The following is a 20,141-nucleotide window of genomic DNA, read 5'->3' as shown; positions in this document are numbered from 1 at the left end:
ATCTAGGTATAGAATAAAAAAATCTGGAAAACGGTTGACCCTAAAGGCCATCCCTGTAACTTCCCGCCAATTCCATACCTAAACGCTTGAAATTGCACTTATGACGTTTCTGAGCTCTTCGAGCTCAAAAATACAATTTGTGTGTTCCTATGAGCTCTCCGAGCTCAAAAAAATAGCTTTTGTATGCTTTTGAGCTCTTCGAGCTCAAAAGGCTGATAGAAATTTAATAAAACAGTATTTTTTGAATTTTCAAACTGCAATAATTTCTAAATGAATGAATCGATTTTCACGCAGTTGGCAGTATTCCACGCACTTTTTCAGAATCTATAATATACTATGAACACAAACTGATCGAACCGAAAACCTTAGAGAAATTTGAAAAATTCACTTTTTCCGAATTTTTTCGACAACGATAACTCACGAAAAAATCAACCAATTTTCACGTTCTTGGTGGCGATCGATGTGATTTTTTTAGTTCTAATAGTTATTCCATTTTGTCAAAAATGATCCAAAAAGAAATCTCGAAGTTATGTGAAAAAAACACTTTTTTCGAAATTTTTCGTTTTCGATAACTCTTGAACGAATCAACCGATTTTGATGGGACTGGTGGCAATCGACGTGGTTTTTTAAGCTTAAGAGCTGATAAGTTTTTGAAATTTATCGGTAAAGCCGTTTAGAAGTTATTCCAAGAAAACGATTTTTTGAAAATTTTATTTTTGAGATTTCTCAAAATCTAGTGAACCGAATCGATTCAAATTTTCACGAAATTTAATGGCAATGATACTCTTTGGATCGCCACCTATTTCGATCTGATCGGCCGAGCCGTTCAAAAGTTATAAGAGGTTTACACACACACACACACACACACACACACACACACACACACACACACACACACACACACACACACACACACAACTGCACGGACACCATCGCGGGAATAGTCAGGAAAGCTTCCTAGGACCTCAAAACGTCGAGATCTGATGAAAACTCGATTTTCGAAAAAAGGGGTAAAAACAATAACTTCCCGATTTTTGAAAATTTTCAATTTTCTTAGCGGGAACTTGAAAAAAACTATAACTTCTTATTTGATAATAAAGCCACAGAAATAATATTTATTGGATAGTTATGAAACTTTAAATGATCAATATTTATTAACTGGAGAAATTATTAATATATAATAAATAATATAATGTAAAACAACCTGAGTTTAATTAATAATTATAATTAGAATTCTATAGGATTCATCTTTTAAAATGGTATTGAAATTTTTTCAATTTTTAATGTCAAATTGAAAATTATTTTATTAGTTCTGATGAAAAAATAAAATTATTATATTTATTATCGCTCTTTTATAACAATTACTACTCTCGGAATATTATAGAATGTTATTGACTCAAATCAATAACAATTCCACTATCGGAATAGCTACCATACTGATAATAATAACAGGCAAACTGAGAGAAAAATGCATGGTTAGCTGAAATATAATGTCACAAGTATAAAAATATAGTTTTCTGAATAATTTTTTTTGCAGTTACTCGAACTATGCATTGGCTTAAGTAACTATTGATAAATAGTAATAACGACTATATTTAAATAATTTTTTTTTCTCCCCTCCGGCCGGAAAGTGGCAACTTTCTGGCCGCTGCGCTAAACAAAGTTGCCACATTCCAGCTACGTCGAGTAGAAAAATAGTATACACACCTTGGCCAGTAAATAAGAAAGCCTCAGATCACATGTTTGTCAACCTCGGCTTCGCCTCGGCCAACAATTACATGTGATCTGAGACTTTTCTTATTTTACTGGCCTAGGTATGTAATATACTATTTTTTGTGTTGAACAAAAAATTATTAGGTGATTGAAAGGTTGTTACGGTCGATGTCTCAGATAGCTCAACTGGAAGAGCCCTTGGTGCGTAACTAAAAGATCCGGGTTCGATTCCCGGTCCGGGCTGTCCGAATTATTTTTTCTGTGTTCTGAGTTAAAGTTAATCAAGATGATTTTTGAGCCAATATTTAATTAAAAATAATTTGAAATTATCTATTAGGGTTCAATATATTAAATAATTTTAGGTACAAAAACTTCAATTAAATAGTAGTGACGCTAATTTAACTACACGGAGAGAAACTTATAGGAACCTTTCCAAACATTACACTGATAGAAAATTTATGTTGACTCAAGAGATATTTTCTTGATCTAAGAATTTATTTTGGGAGACAAATGATTATTTTGCTTTAAGAATTTCTTGTCTTGATTTAGATTTTCTTGGCTTAAGAGCTACATTATGTTCAATCGATACATTTAAGTTTTTCAAACAAAATAACATTATCGTTTAAAAAACTTAAAATAATTCATCAAAATATATTTCAAAAACTAAATAGTCTTTAATTGTTATACCAAATAAAAATTATTTCTTGGAAATAAGTGAATTAATTAATGACTCAAAAAAAAAGCCATTCTTAACACAAGTCGGTAACATCTTGAATCAATGTTATCGCCTATCTTGAACCAAGAGACAAAAATTCTTGAAAGAAATATATCTATATCTAGTTTCAAGAGTTCAAGTTTTGAAGAAAAAAAGTTTCTTGAATCAAGATTGTTTTTCTATCAGTGTATGAGAATAGTTCCTATAATAAAATGATCATTATAGGTCTCAATTCTATGCTCATTATGGGAACCATGCCCATAGTTTAATGGAAACGTTCCTATATAATAATAGAATAGCTTCAATAAATTATGGTTATGGTTCCTATATTGTATGTGCGTCATCACTATAATATTATGGGAATGGTTCCCATGATATTATAGGAATGGTTCCTATACTATCATTGGAATGGTTCTTATAATATTATGGGAATGACGCACATAATAATAGAAAAATGTTTATTTTCATAATAATGAAGCAATCACTTCAAAAATATAAAGTAATTATTATATATTTTTTTTGCTAATAAATTTTTTTTTTGTAAATGAAAATTGATCTTTCATTAAAGTGAAAAAATTTTTTTTAAATAATTTTTATTCACGTGTGTACTTAATCTTAAATTGTTTATTCCAACTCAGTTATTATTGTGTTAGATAATATTAAAGAATATTGTAGCAATTCTAAAGTTTCTCTAATAAAAGGGATATTTTCTCACTATACAATTACAAGAGCAAAAGAGATATGGAAATTCATTGCTTATTTGTACAATTTCATTTTATTTTTAAAACAAATTATTTATTTACAATAACGTTGAAAATTTATTAAATCAACCTTTTGGGTATGTAACTTTTATTGTTTCTATGAACAATATTACTTACTTTACATATTTCAAATAATGTTATTGGGAAGCAAGTAAAATTATCGAAATTACTAATAATTTCAAATGCTTCAAAGTGGTCATCGAAGTCACAAATAACTTGAGTTGTAATGATAAATATCTCAATATTATTACATATCATCACTATAGTATTATAGGAATGGTTCCTATAATTATAGGAACCATTCCCATAATTATAGTAACATTTCCCAAAAGATTATGGGTACAATTCCCATAATTTAAGTAATTGCTCCTAAAATGGTATAGAAAAACATTTCATTAAAATTATAGGAATGATTTCCATATTTTTCTCTCCGTGTAGTAACCATACTATAAAACAGCGATAATAATAAAATTTTCTGCGTGTATAAAACAACCACGTGTAATTAATACTTACATAAACAAGCTAGTGTAAGTATTTAACTCAATTAAATAATTGAGTTGTCATAAATGTCTATATGAAAACGATGTTCAATATATAATAAGTACGCTGCCAAGCGCAGAGAACGTGAATCTAATCCAACAATGAACTCCTCCCCTACAATACTACGCGACTACGTTGGCATCAATATGTTAAGTTCTGAAAGTATGTCAATGAGTCGTCACATTCAGAGTGAATTTTCAACATCAATCATATCATCATACATGATTTCTATGCTAAAAATACTTTTCAGAGTGTTTTTTAAAGCAACTGAACAATAAAGCGTAGCACTTCTTCCGTGAACTTAATTCAGTTAGGTTGTTTTTAAATATTTTTTTAATAATTCTAAAAGGCAGAGCATGTTTCATACACCAACTAAACTTAGTGCTGAAAGGTTAAAAAAATCATTATACATCCAGCTTTTTTTTTTTCAACCGTTCCATTTCCATCCATGATACTTACTTTCTTCTTAGTTTAAAAGTAAAAACTTTTCCTGGGGATATTATTTATAAAATGAATGTCAAATATCAACAAAGGATGATATATATTTTGTTGGAATTTACTCGTAGGTACTTTGAATGCCTCTGAATATATTTGGAGATAATAATTGTTATGTATTGTTATCTGTTGAAGACAGCGGAGTTGTTGGAAGCGGTTCACGGGCGGGGCCGGTGGTGACTCCTCACACACTTGAACTCACACCTCGGGGTAGAGTTATTTTGCAGATGGCGTCTCCGGAAACAGCCAGGGCGTATTTACCACCGGAGTATAGACCCGGTCGTTTGTATTCAGACACTGAATCCGAAAAAGTAAGTTCATAAATAACCCTTTTAATTAAATAAACTAACAAGTAAGCAAACAACCAACCAAAACAATAAATAGCTGATGTATAGACCTTAAAACAATTATCCAGATGCCAAGACCCCGTAAACTTTAGACACTGACACATAATGATAATTTCCGTAGATGTGGATGTACTCTCTGGGCCGTGCGTTATTGGATACCACCCCACGGGTCGCTGCCCTTACAGGTTCAGTGTCAGTTTCACCGCCTTCGGCACTACAGTCTGTTTTAGCAGCTATGATTGAACCGGATCCGCAACGACGTGCTTCTCTCATGAATCTTCTTGATGTACGTCTTTCAATTTTCATTTTACTACTATAAATTACGCTACCTTATCTATAGATGTATAAGGTAAAAGCCCCTATTATTGACAAAGCACCCACTATTGACACCCTGTTTAATTTTATTATTTCATTATTAAAATCTGTTAATAATCACACAGAAAGAAAAATTTTTTGACTGGAGAACAAAATTCTTGGCTCAAGAAAACTTTCAAGTTGTGTTGGCCGAAGTAAAAATTTTTCTTGAAATTCTATTCTTAGTGGAAGTCATTTTTTCTTAATTCAAATTATCATAAATACTTGATACAATAAATTTTTATATTTGATCAAGATTTTTAGATATTTTAAGGAAACAGCGCCACCTACTTCAGCTGAGAAAAAAATTATCTCACTTTGAGAAAATTTTTCTCTTGAATATTTGATACCCATTTTATATTATTTTAGCGTGCAATTATACATATTGAATGAAAAAAAAATGATGAAATATTATTTGATCTTTCCATTTGACATTTTAATCAATAAAAATATTAATGAAAATTTACTTCTATCTTTATATTTAATTTTTTGGAGCAAGAGAGAAATTTTCTCAAGACAAGAAAATTTACTTCTATCAAGAACTAAATTTTTTGGAGCAAGAGGCTGAATTTTCTCAAAACAACAAGATTTTCTTGACTTAAATAAATTTTCTTGGATCAAGATACGTATTTTTTAAAGCAAGAGAATTAATTTCGTTGAAATAAGTAAAATTTCTTGGGTCAAAAAAAATTTATTTTTCGCTCAAAAAAATAATTAGGAAGAAAAATATTTTCTTGGCTCAAGTGAACCTTTTTTTCTGTGCACAATTGTTGATATTTCATGAAAATTTTACATATTTTTAAAATTAAAAAATAGTAAAATTTAATTCCAAGGTATAAACTATTTACCGCAAAAAAATTTTATTTTTTCAAGTAGGCTAAAACTGCTTATACGTTTGTAATTTCTGAACAATATTGTTAAGAAAGACCTTATTTTCAAATCCAGATTTCTCAATGTTTTTTTCTATGTAATTGCACTGTTTAAAATTATTTTAGATTATTTATAGTCTAAATAACCATATAATAATTTATTTATACTTTATCGAGTTAAAATTAATTTTAAAATAGCGGATGTCAATGATGGGGACACAAAAATTAACTTGCGTCAACTAACGACATAGGCCATAATGTAAGGTAACCTTACTCCCCTCAACATACATATCAACGTATTAATGTTTACATACTGTCATGTGATTTTATAAGAATCAAAGTATTTGAGACTAGAAAAAATTGCTAAAAAAAACCTGGTAAAAAATATAGAAAAGCTAGGTCTTAAACAAATTTTAAAAAAATAAAAATTATTGATAGTTTTGCATAAGTTAGTAAAAATGATTATTGTTAATATAAATTTAACTGTAATAAAAAAACTGTCAATAATAGGGTCAATGGTATGTCAATAATCGGCTCTTTGAATTTTTCGCGCTGTCAATAATACATACATTCGACCTGTTGGTTTTAAGTTGATATAATAATTATTAAATTTATTGCTATTAAAGTTAGTTAATTAAATTATATAAGTAAAAACAATAATTAAGGTGCCCTATAAAAAAAAGTTGACAATATTGATTTGAAACATGACAAAAAAATTCAAATATTCATGATCACTCTTATATAGTGTCAAAAATGGGGACTTTTACCTTATACCCGTACTTCAATTTATCAAAATTAAAATATAATCAATAACATGTTATGTAATTTAATTGTTACTGAAAATGCACCAGCACATTATCCCTGACATTTAATTTACACGGATGAATTAACTGCACAAGCTACCGCGTAAAATATGGGATCCATATTATTAATTTAAATGCACTCTACAGCTTTAATAGATAGTAGTTTATTGTGTTGGTTCTATTTGTTTTTCTTTAGAGATAATTAAATGTCCGACAATGGAAATCTTGTCGACAATTTATGGAAAGTCTAGTAGTTCAATCTTTAGAAGTATTTCTTTGAATTTAATTTAAAAGAATTTTTGAATTTTTTTCACATATTAAATTACAAGTAAAAAATTACTTAAAAAAAAATTACACGTATAATTTTTCAAATCTTTTACATGTGAAATTTTTTCTTTTAATTTTTTCAATAAAAAACAATTAGAAAAATTTTTAGATGTCGGCTAGTTTAATTTTCATAAAATATTAGCCATTGAGAGAAAGAAATTTTTTATAGATAGTTTTATTTTTTATTTAATTATTAAATTTCTAATTTTTTACTGTAATTAGACGTTTAATTTTTTTTTTTAAATTGCAATTTTCATTACAAAAAATTTAAATAGAAATGAAGAAATAGATTAATTGCTTCAAACATTTATTAAAAAAGGAAAGATTTTTTTTTTTTAAATTTGTAAATTTTACTGTCAATTAGTTTTAATAATATTAATATGACTTAAAAAAAAAAAATAGTATGAAACTTGGAAATTAATTTTCATTTAATATGATTAAAATTTAAATCTTTACATAAAGTAACAATTAATTTTCAAATCTGAATAGTGAATTGGATTCACTTGAATAATTTTATATTAAAGCAACTACAAGTAAATAGTAATAAGAAGAATAATATATGTTTTACTTGCAGTAAATATATTCTTGCTTATATTCTTAACTTAAATTTTACTTCGTTAAATATTATAAATTTTAATTACCAAAAATTTTTACTATTTTTTTAATTAAAAAATCAAAAAAAAAAAAAATTCATTTCTTCAGCTAAATAAAATTTTATTAATTTTTTTATTATAACAATGCCCATTTTTTTCAAAACAAATTTTTTCTCAGTGTAATCCAGAATCAAATTCTCAATATCTTCACTTTGATAATTTAACATTAAGAAAATTTCCAATTTTAATTAAAAATAATAAATTTTTCGCTCTCAGTAACTTACTCCATCTAAAAAAATTGAAATTTGATCTCTTTTAAAGTGTATGTATTCAACCTTTCAGGTAATATCAGAGTATTGTCGTACACGTATGATATCAAAGCCCTTCACTCGTATAGTAATGGACATGTACCGTGAAGTTATAAGATCGCCTCAGTACATAGCCCGTAACCGAGCGGCGTCCTCACGTCAATTACATCCTCATCGCTGGAATCAACGTACCGAAAACAATGAAAAATCAATTCCCCCAAGCTGTAACTACACAAAGCCTCACCACGTCAAAGGACAGATTTTCAAAGCTCAATCACGCAATTCACGGTCTCATCCCAATCTTCCGAGTGTCCTCGAGCCATCGACGTTGCACCTCACCAAGCATCAATTTAAATCCCAAACAGATATTAAATCCAACGGGGCGTTATTAACAGACAAAACACCCAGTCACATTCGAACCAACTCACAGCCGATATATTCCGAGTGTCCCAACAAGCCCGCAAACGATTCCGAGATACTAAACCTAGCAAACCGTAAAACCGATGAAAAGATTCCAATCAGTGTCTACAGCGAGCCGATTTACGCTTTTCCCGTAAAGCCGTTCCTTAGCTCCCAGGATGTACGCGTCAACGGGCTAACCGTCAAGCACACTCAAAATCAAAACAGTCACTACATCCGACCCAATGGAAAGATAAATCTAGATCCTACCACAGCTAATAATAACTGCAATTACAATCCAAATCCTCAAAAGCACATTAAAGATTCTCATCTTGGCCAAGTGCCATTTCGTAGCATAGAAATTATACCCGACTCTTCCCACCAAAATCGCCCGGCCCATCTTGCCTTACATCGGCAGTATTCAAGCCCGCAAATTCAGAGCCGTAATTTAGCAGGACAAAACTTGAGAAGCAATTCAGTAGAGTCGATAATAGAATCTCAAAAGCAGTATCACAATCAACACCAACAAAAGCAAAAGCTCTATCAAAATCCGGATAAAATATATCACTCGCAACCGCAAGAACAGATGGAACGTCACCAAGAATCTACTTACAACGTCCAATCTTCAGTAGTTAACAACGCAGTGACAAATTACTCTTATCCGGGAGTTATCTCTCTACCCGAGCCTCCCAACAACCCACCGCCACCCAAACCACCTCGGAATCTCCAAGTACGAAATGGGCCAAGGGCTCGTCGTGGTAAACCCGTACAACGAGCTCCATCGCGGTTATATCGAGCTCTTGGTGGTCCAGTACGTTGTCTGAACAAGACACAATGTGTCGGTCCGGAATTTGTAGTACGAGCTAATCAACCGTCAAAATTCCTCAAAATTGGTGACCCTAAGGGCAACAATGTAGGCCGGTTGGTTGTCATTCTGCTCTCTGGGCAGCGTATCGACGTAGTATGCGATCGTAACAGGATAACTGCGAGCCACTTATTCCAGGCGATCATTCAAGCCGAGCAATTGGAGGAGAACTTCACTCTTGGCTTAGCGGCTTTGTTAGCCGGAGATTTTGCAATGTTACCCCCAGAGACTAAGCTTCACAAAGTAGCGCCGCCTGGGTGGCTAAACGACAAAAATAAAGCAGGACCCCTTTGTCTTCCAACGAGCTTTATGCTTTACTTACGACAAAGATTTTTTCTGCCGTCTTTACGGGGCATCCGGAGCTGGATTTCAAAGCATTTGTTGTACCTTCAGATAAGACGATGTATTTTAGAACAGCAGCTGGTCTGCTCAGTACCGCAGCTCGTCAATTTGACAGGTCTTGCTCTTCAAGCGGAATTTGGTAATTACAATGAGAATGAACACGGTCGGGGAAATTATTTCCTTCTAGAGCATTACGTACCCGAGACATTGATTCTATCAAACTCTGAAGAAAGATCCCAAGTGAATTTATCTAATGAAACTCTAACATTGCAGCTGCATCAAGCGCACCAAAATAGACGAGGACTAGATCCTAATACCGCTGAGGAATTATTTATTACTCATTCTCAAGAACTTGATGATTATGGATTGCATCTTTATATTGCGACAATTGATGCTAGGGAGCTGAATAAAATTATCCAGCAATTGTCGAAAGAATCTAAGCTTAAAAAAATTAACTATCAACCTAATGATACTATTGTTAACGTTGAAGGTAAGGAAAACGTTTACGCTATACCGAAAAATATTAGTCCTGAGGTTAACAAGAGTGTCAAAAGCAATGATAAAAATAACAAAGTTAGAAAAGCAGAAACTAATATTTGGTTTGGGATTTACGGCCAAGGTGTTAAATTATTCAAACGCGCTGGGCAAGTTAGGGAAATAACGGAATTAGTCCGACTTGAATGGCGGGATATCCATACGTTGACGTACAGCAAAAATGGCCTTGTAATTTATACAAAACAAAATGGCCGTAAGCATCTTAAGTTTCATCTCAAAATGGATCACAAGAAAAGTTACTATGCTTTTAATTTAACGTCTTTGCATCATCAATTTTTCCAAAAATTCAGATCAGGATTAACGTCGCATCAAGATTTGATAAAAGATTTTGGCGTTGCCTTGGTAACAGAATCTTCTGCGAATATTAAATCAAAAAGCAAAGTCAAAGTTAAGATTGGCTCAGTGACAAAGGCTGCTAATGTCACTGACAAGTCGTTGGAAGATTCTCAGAACAAAGAAAATGAAAATCCTGATAAAGATTCAAGCCCGTCGCAAATTAGCAATGACTCTGTTTGCTACACGCCAGAAGATGACGGGCTCTATGCACAAGTTAATGCACGCTTAGAGCCAGAAGGCGCTCGATTGGAGCCGGAAGGCGCCTCCCGTGATACTGAAGATGAAAGTGAACGTGCTCAATTGAATGAACGTGATAAATTGGATAACTGCAGAGTCTTTAGAGACGACGCGTATAATTATCAAAGTATCGGGCAATTGTGTAAGTCTATTTATGATATTCCTAAGTTGATGTCTTCCAATGGTTATAAATCGAGTGATAAAGTTGCGATTCATCCAGAAGAGCTTTATGCCGCGATTGATAAGTCTGGCGGGTCTAAGAAGAATCAATTGCACGTTTATCGCTCGACTGAGTCCGCTTCTGACTGGAACGCGGAAAATGACGCTAAAAATTATAGTAAAATAAAAACTTCAAGTCTTCCTAGTTCTAATAGCAATCCAGCTTCAGCTAATCTTCAGCAAGATCAGCAGGGTTCAAGGACACCTAGCTTGCCTAGACGATTGGGGGTTAAAATGGGCACCCGGGCTATTTATGGTAATAGTTTGGCGCCCAAAGACTCGGCTGATGAATTTGAATCAATGTCGCTTAAATCGGATTCCGTTTCTTCAATACGCTCGTTGGTTCATTCCAATGAATCTCCTATGGCTGAAGCATATGTTTTAAGTATGTTAAATTCTTTTTTTTAGAAGAAGAAGAAGAAGAAGAAATTCTGAGTTTTTGATTAATTTTTTTGTTACTTTAGATGCAGACTTGCGGATTGATGATGAAACATTTCATATATCGAATGATGAAACTATGTCGACGTCGCTTATGGCACGACTGGAAGAGTTGTCGTTTGTTGAAGAACGGATTTTACGCACAATTAAATTAGAAAGGGGCCATGGAGGAAGTATTGGGTTGCAAGTTACTGAAGGTAATGACGGAGGTGTTTATGTTCAAGCTATTTCTGTTGGTGGCTCTGCTGATATGGCTGGAAATATTAATAAAGGTAAGTTTTTTTGTTATATTTTTATAAATTTTTATTTATTTATTTATTTATCCTGACGCCAATCGGCAATATACATGAAAAGTTTAGCAAATCCAAAAGTGCACGACTTATAATGCTCATTCGTTCGATAAATAAAAAAAAATAGTTAATGTTCTGAAAGAATATTTTTTTTAATTTAATTTAATTTTTTTTTTTTTTTTTTTTTTTATTTAAATATTACCTTTGCAATTGACTATTTTTTTTTGCTACTTTTTTTTTTTTTTTTTTTTTAATCCTTTTAAATACAATTTCTTTTTTTATTTATTTTTTCATTTTAAGTTTCGCGCGGTGTTTTAAACTGATCATGCGCACTGTGTGGATTTTTTTCATTAATTTTGGTTTTTCGTTAATAACAAATAAACAATATTAAATAAGATTACCATCTCCAATGGAGATCACCCCGCAAAGGGAATGCCAAGCTATTAAAAAAAAAAAAAAAAAAAAAAAAAAACTGATTGAATTTTTACGTAAGTTATCGTGTTTTTAACGGAAAATTGAGTTGATTGACATAAATTTTCTTTTAACTATTTTGATATTTTTTTCTGGTTCTATTATCTTAAATTGATTTTCACCAGTGACAAAATTAATCTCCATTAAATTATCTATCGAATGGTGCGCAAATTAATTAGACTACGTAGATTATCAATCGTGTAATGAATTAAATAGTTGCGAAATCGAGGCAAAACAAATTTTTCGATCGTAAAGCACTCTCTGATGCTTCGCATCATGAGTCGTGCAAAAATTACAGAAATTATGAAGAGTATTAGGGAAAAATTCAAGTGATTAATTAATTAAAATTGTCTATTTATTGGTAAGTGAGCAGCAGGTTCTTTGTGGCAGTGATGAAGTTATTAAACTTTTAGTAATTTATTATACTTTATTAATTTTTGAAAACTTAAAAAAAAATATTTTATTTAAGAAGCAAATTTTGTCAATTTTTTTTTAAGTTTGGAAAATTCAAAAGTAGACGTCTCATTTATTTTTTAAGAAAAAAATAAATTGTACAGTTGATTTTTAGAAGAAAAAAAAATTATGTAATTTCTTATAGTGTTTTACAATTTTTTTTTTGAATTTTTGGCGTCCATTTTTTGTTATACGCGCGCGCAATTTAAAAAAATTTAGTAATATGATTGGTTGATCTAATTTTAACTTTATTAAGTGGCGCCATAGTTTTCACGTGAGAGAAATAAGAAAAGTTATTTTTTTTGTACGTGTGTATCATAGTGAATTTTAATAAAACTTCATTTAAAAAAAAACTACGTAAAGTAGGCTAGTGATATGAAATACGGCACCAGTTTGCCGAATTCTGGAACTAATAAAAAAAGCCCGGTCTCGATACATCAATTTTTTCGGGAGTTATCGTGATTACATACAAAATCAGCGTACAAACATCCGGACGTCCACGTAAAATTTTTTTCGAAACGTTTTTTTTTTAAATAGCAACATAAAATTATTTTTATAAACTAGAAAATGGATTAATTAAAGTGTTTTTTCGATGTACGTCTACTTATATTATTTTATAAGTACAATATTATTGTGAAAGAGGTATTTTAAGATCACAATAGTATATTACACTACAAGGACAGAAAGTTTGAGATTCCTGCACTGTGCGCCATGATGCCCGAGGCGAAGTCGAGGGCATCATGGCGCGCAGTTCAGGGCTCTCAAACTTTCTGCCCGTGTGGTGTATACTATTTTTCTTTATTTTCGGCCGAAAGTACGCTGACTTACAAATCAATTAACGTTACAGTTAAATGTTCTTAGAATGTTGTCGATGCCCGCCCGACATTTGCGGCACGAGCGAAGCGAGTGCGGCTGGTTGGGGGCGGGCATCGACTTCATCTAAATAGACAAAAATAATAGTAACTTTTTAAAATTAAATTAATTCAATTGAATAGTCTTATTTTTATTAATTTTTGATTACTCAAATACATTAAAATCATTAATTTTATCAGAATTTTAATTATTTCGAGTAATTTGTCAACTATTTTTAATTAACTATTGCATATTTTCTTTTTCATCACAACTATTACCAGTACATGAACTATAAGAATTATAAAAATTATTAATAATGAATGAAAAAAAATGATTCAATATTATTTGATCTTCCCATTTGACATGTTCGTCAATAAAAATATTAATGAAAATTTATTATTAAGATATTTAATTTTTTGGAGCAAAAGAAAAATTTTCTCAAGACAAGAAAATTTACTTCTGTCAAGAACTTAATTTTTTGGAACAAGAGAGAAATTTTCTCAAAACAAGAAAATTTTCTTGATTTAAATAAGTTGTCTTGGATCAAGACACGTATTTCTTGAAGCAAGGGAATTAATTTTGTTGGAATAAGTGAAATTTCTTGTGTCAAGAAAATAATTAGGAAGAAAAATATTTTCTTGGTTCAAGTGAACCTTTCTTTCTGTGTAAATATTTATCTGCAGACTTGTTAGGTAACGTATCTGTTCTTATAATTAGATTAGCTTCCGTATCGAAATTCCTTAAAATTTCCTTTTGATGATGATAACGCATTCATTTTTAAAAATTTTTATTATTTTTCACTCGATATAATTTTTTAGATTATAAATTTCAACACACAACGACATAAGAACCCACAAAAGCAATTTTAAGGTAAGGTCTGAGTGCACAATAAACCGCGTCAGCTCTGGTGAATACTTTTTTTTCGCTGCCTCGTACATCAATTCAGTGCACAACTAGTTTCTTCCAGCGCACTAGAGCAGCGCGCATGCGCGTCCCTACCAAAGCATAAATGTCGGTCTTTCTGATTCCCAACAGAAGTAGCAAGTACGTGCTTTCGGCCGTGAATAAAGAAAAATTGTTTGATTTTGACGTGTCGAGAGTAAAGCACTACCTCTACCGCTTCGCGTTATGAGGTGTGCAATTTGGATTAAATAATTTTTACAACAAATAAATTACTACAATTTAACTTCTATAACTCGAACTCCAAGGGAGAGGCAAAAAAATTCGAGGTATAGAGGATTTCGACTTGAGCGGATTTTGATTTGACATAAAGAGGTTGAGATTCATTCTTATAAATTTTAAGTCAGAGGGATAAAATAAATAAAAATTCAAGTTTGCAGAGATGACACACATATTTTGATTTATTATAAATAAACATTATTTCAAAACATCCTTAAAATAAAAAAATATGCACTGATAGAAGGATTTGCTTATAGTTAAAAATATTTGTTAATATTTAAGAAATCATTTATTAAAGACCACTTTTTAGTCCTTAACAAATATTTCTTAATATTTAAAAGATTTATTAATATTTAATAAATGAATATTAGATTTATTAAATACAAACAAATCATTTTAAATACTAATAAATATTTGTTTAATACTAAAAAATGGTCTCTAATAAATGATTTGTTAAATATTAACAAATATTTTTAACTATAAACAAATCCTTCTATCAATGTGGCATTGAAAAAAGTCAGTAATTTTTTTTGCTTTAGATAATTCGGTTGTTCTCTATCTATAGTATTGTCCAAGGTATGAAGAGCAGAAAATTCTTGTTCTTCAGTTGCTGGTTTGCTCTATAAAAATTCGTAAAGTATTCAATGCGGTTATTGCCTCCTTGATAGAAACGCATGGAGAGCATGTAGTATTATTCGAGTCATCTTAAAAATCTCAAATATTCGAGTTGTAAAGGTTGTAAAATAAAACATTGCTATGTTCAAGATGCAGAAGTAAAATTTAATTTTTCGAGTTATGGAGGGAAAATACGTACAGAAGCAGCTTGTAGGGACTCACTAATTATTTCGACTTATAGAGGGTAAAAATTTCGAGCAAAATGAAACATTTCTTCGAGTTTAGGAGGTTTTTGACTTATCGAGGTTCAACTTAACAAAATTCTACTGTACTAAGGAAAAATTTTCCAAAAAATTACAATAAATTTTTATAATATTATTTATTGAAAAAATAAAAAAAAAAAAAAAAAAAAAAAATGAAAATTAAGTTAGTTGACATCTAAAAATTTTTAGAATTTTTTTAATTGAAAAATTGATTACAAAAAAATTAAAAAAAAAAATTTCATTTGTAAAAAACTTGAAAAACTATAAGTGCAATTTTTAAAAAATATTTTTTAGTTCTAATTTAATAAATGAAAAATAATAAAAAAATTAAAAACGTCGACTAACTTTATAACAGTCACTAGAAAATTTTTTTTTTAATTTTTGTAACAAATAAATTTGTTAAAAAAAATTATTTTTAAAAAATTGCATTTATTTTTCAAAATTTCTCCGTCAATTTTTTTTCTAATTTTTTTTTTTGCGATTTATTTGCAATAAGATTTTTAAAATTATTAATTACATGCTAAATTGATTTTCATGCTGTTAATATTGTTAAAAAATCACTCCTTCCAAAATATCTAATATTTTATAGCAAAATAAACTAAGACAACTATTAAAAATAAAAATAATTTGCAGGTGATCGAATCGTAGCAATAAATGGGCATAGTCTACTTAATTTTCGTTACGAAGATGCGTTAAAGCTGCTGCAAAATAGTTCTTGCCAAACGATTGAATTGGTCTTATCACAAATAATTAACCATAGTAATTACATTGATAATTACTCTTGTAATCAAGATAATATAAAGGCCACTCGAAATCAACTACAAAGTACAATTAATGATAAATCAGATAATTCATTAGACACACAAACAACTTCTAGTTTGACATCAAGATGGTTAGCGCCGTCTAAATCATGTGATCCTACGGCGTCAGTTCAGAATACTTCTAGCGCTTACAGCAGTGCTGCTTCTAGTACAATGGGCAATTATGATGCTAAAAATTTTTATAATATTGATGGAATTTCGAGGAATGGAATTAATTCTGCTAGCATACTGATTAATATTGAAGACTTGGATATAAGTTCATCCAGTCATCAAGTTTTTATATAGATCAGGTAAGATTATTTTTTTTCACACTTTAAATTTAATTATTAAATAAAAATTAACCACTTGAGAGTTTACTAAACTCTTATTTTATTTTTTTTTCTTTTTGTTAGCTTAAGTGTCTGTTAACTTTTAAACTGTCGGTACTATAAAAGTTTTTATTGATAATAAAATTGCCAAGAATTTAATTATCTAAAAAAAGAAGAAAAGATTATCGATAAATTTATCAGATTTCTCGGATATAAATAGAAATATAGTTTTAAGATATTCTTTTTTAACGTAAATAGTATAAAAGTTTGCTAAAAAGTATAATTTTATCTCAACTCGAACACTTGTAACTTTAAAAAAGAATAAAAAAAAAAATATATATATATATATATATATATATATATATATATATATATATATATATATATATATATATATATATATATATTTCTTTATCGGTTTTATTAAAAATTCATTAGATTTAAATTTAAAGAAAATTTAATCATCAATTCAATTTAGGATTTTTGTTTACTTAAAAATAGTGACAATTTAATATTCTAGACTTAAAAATTTAATTATACACTGAAAAAAAATTAACTTGAATGAAGAGAAAAATTTTTGAACCAAAAAAATAATTTAAAAGAGTTTAATTGTCTTGAATCAAAACGGAAAATTCTTTAATTAAGTAAAATTTACTTAAACCAAAAAAAAAATTCTCAGTTAAAGAAAATTCAATCATCAATTCTATCTAGGATTTTTGTTTTTTTAAAAATAGTGACAATTTAATATTCTAGATTTTAAAATTTAATTATACACTGAAAAAAAAATTAACTTGAATAAAGAGAAAAATTCTTGTACCGAGAAAATAATTTTGATGAGTTTTATTGTCTTGAATCAAGAAGAAAAATTCTTGAATTAAGTAAAATTTACTTAAACTAAGAAAAATGTATTAGTTTTTCTTAACATTTTTTAAATTCAAAATTTTCATGTCAATTTTCACAGCTATAAATGTAATATTTACATTTTACAATGTAAAAATTACAAAATCTGTAAAAATTATAATTTAAAACTGTGATTTTTTACAGAAAAAAATTAACTTGAATGAAGAGGAAAATTTTTGAACCAAGAAAATAATTTTGAAATGTTTAATTGTCTTGAATCAAGACGAAAAATTCTTCAATTTAAACAAAATTTACTCAAACCAAGAAAAGTTTCTCAGTTTAAGAATTTTTTTACTCAAATCGAGAAAGAAGAAGATAAAATTCTTCAAAATTATTTACTTGATTTAAATTAATTTTTTTTCTGTGTAAAAAAAAAAGTGCATCTTCAATTCTTTTACGAAAGTATTTATCTAACAAAAGTTTTTTATATGCATTAAAAAATACTTTGAACATCTTGACTCTAAAAAAACTTTGAACAAAGTACGTCTCTTTAAAAACTTTTAAGATGGAATTTTTTACTTTTTTCATTCGAACATTCTAAGCTTTTGACTATATTGATCTAAACGAAGTTCATCTATAGTTTATAGCACTCTTTGGCTTATATGACTTATTACGATAATCTCATGACTAAACCTCTAAATATTAACTACCCATTGACAAACTCTTAAAATAAACGAATTGTAAATAAAAAAGAAAATAGTCTTAAATTCTTTATCTGTGAAATCCAATAGATGATTTATTTGGTCAATTTTTTTTCAGACGTTAATATTAATAATAATTACACTTTGAATTTATTTCATTTCATTGTTTAATTTTGAGATCTTATGCATTAATTAATTTTACTAACAAAAATTTTAATTAAATTTTGAAAAAGTCGCATTTAGATAAAATCCAACTAAAGATATATTTCTTTAGTAAAATTGCGGATCTTCAAATTCTTGAAATTATTAACATAAAAAAAATATTCTTAAATTCTTTATCTATGGGTATTTAAATGTGTAAATTATTTGTTCTGAAGAAAAAATTCAAAGATTTAGTAAAACTATTATAAACAAAAATTGTAAATTAAACATTAATTGTTTTTACTAAAATACAAGTTTTTAAGATTTTCAATGATCTATAAAAGCACTTTAAAATAATTAAACATGAATTGATGGTTCGCTAAATTAAACTGACTAGAAATTAAACGCTATAGACTTTAATAATAATTACATAATGAACGTAATTACATTGTGGATAAAAATACTTGATTTATGAGAGTAGAACATTGAAATTTTAGTTAAAGCTTGAGGTTGGATACCATTCTTGCGGTCTTTGAATGTTAAATTATCTATCGACTGAAAATATCTACAAAGATAAAAATACACAAAAATAAAAATTCATTAATCTTTTCGGGACCAAAAAATAATTCGTTAAATTTTTTCGGTAATCGGAAAAAATAGACTTGGCAAAAATTTTTAAGTTATGAAAAATTCATATTATTTCATTAAAATTATTGTAAAATAAAAATAATAATAATAATAAAAATTTTAATGTTTATTTTTTTCTAAAGACTGATTTTATAATACTTTATAGATATTTTCTGTTTATTGGCTATACAGTCTAATACAACAATTTTTTTCTCTAATTTTTTTCATAATATTATTTTTTCAGTCAAATTTATCTTTAATAACAAATTTAAATATGAATTGAGGATAAATTGTTCATGTCTGGAGAGAAATACAGGCTAATAATATTATGAAAAAAATTAGAGAAAAAAATTGTTATATTAGACTGGATAGCCAATAAACAGAAAATATCTATAAAATACTAATAATAATTTAATAAATCTGAAATAATATGAATTTTTCATAACTTTAAAATTTTTTCCGGATCTATTTTCTCCGGTCTATTTTTTCTGGGATTCATTTTTTCGAACTAGAAATATGAAATGATCGGTATGTTTAATTTATAAATTTTATTACAAAAATGAATGAATTTTTTTCTTGATTTTTTCGATATTATTCATTTATTTATTTAAATAAACAAACTTAACAGCTTAAACCATTAATAGGGTTAATAGTTACAATAGTTAGTATATAAAAAATTTATAATGTGTAATAAGATGACTTATAAATAGTACAGTAATTTAATATTTAAATTGCTAAACCAATAGACTATTGATGTGTTAGCAAAATTAAAAATTTTCTTTTTGTTACATCTAGAAAATTATTTTTTAATTTAAATTTATTTTGATAATGGCTCCTCACGACTTAATCAGTCACAAAACGGTTTTGTGACGTTAAAAAATGGGTAAAATTACTCTTTACGAGACCATTGTACATCTCTAGACTCAAACTAAATAATTGAGAAGATTAATTAGCTTATTTATTGAGTTTTAAATTAATTTATTTCTTGAACGGTCTCTGTGCGGCCATTTACTGTGGTAATACTTGTCGTTCAATGAAAAATGACTCTTGTTTTTGACTATCGATATTTCACCAAGTAATAGTCACACAGTAAATCGAGAAGCGGTTTTGAAAACGGTGATAAATCTTTGATGATTTTAAATCATTGTCCGAAAAATAAAAATTCACCTTCATCGTTAGTTTACAATAATTTCATTAATATAAAAGTAATCACTTTTCAATTTTCTAAATTTTTTACTAGATTTATAAAATAATTTTTTTTTCTAAATTTATAAATTTAATCTTGCTTAAAAATATTAAAGACCTATTATTAATTCGCTAATTTAATTTTTCAATTATTAAAAAAGAAGAAATTAAAAAAACAA

At 28.7% G+C, this 20,141-nt stretch overlaps 1 protein-coding gene across 4 annotated transcripts in view; it reads left to right on the top strand.

The window, feature by feature from the left end:
- The window catches only part of LOC123270611, an 86,504-nt gene that overhangs the window by 65,395 nt on the left and 968 nt on the right, over positions 1 to 20,141 (top strand). For all 4 annotated transcript variants that reach the window (XM_044736739.1, XM_044736740.1, XM_044736741.1 and 1 more), the window contains 5 exons: positions 4,360 to 4,535; positions 4,693 to 4,857; positions 7,860 to 11,163; positions 11,243 to 11,488; positions 15,973 to 16,450. In XM_044736739.1, the coding sequence (XP_044592674.1) occupies positions 4,360 to 4,535; positions 4,693 to 4,857; positions 7,860 to 11,163; positions 11,243 to 11,488; positions 15,973 to 16,445 (4,364 nt within the window). In that variant the 3' untranslated portion in view covers positions 16,446 to 16,450. The remainder of the gene's footprint in view (positions 1 to 4,359; positions 4,536 to 4,692; positions 4,858 to 7,859; positions 11,164 to 11,242; positions 11,489 to 15,972; positions 16,451 to 20,141) is intronic.

The sequence above is a fragment of the Cotesia glomerata genome, linkage group LG8 (genome assembly GCF_020080835.1).
Source record: "Cotesia glomerata isolate CgM1 linkage group LG8, MPM_Cglom_v2.3, whole genome shotgun sequence".
NCBI classification, from domain to species: Eukaryota; Metazoa; Arthropoda; class Insecta; order Hymenoptera; family Braconidae; genus Cotesia; species Cotesia glomerata.
Note: the sequence above shows the minus strand (reverse complement) of the source record. Positions and strands in the feature narration are given on the sequence as shown.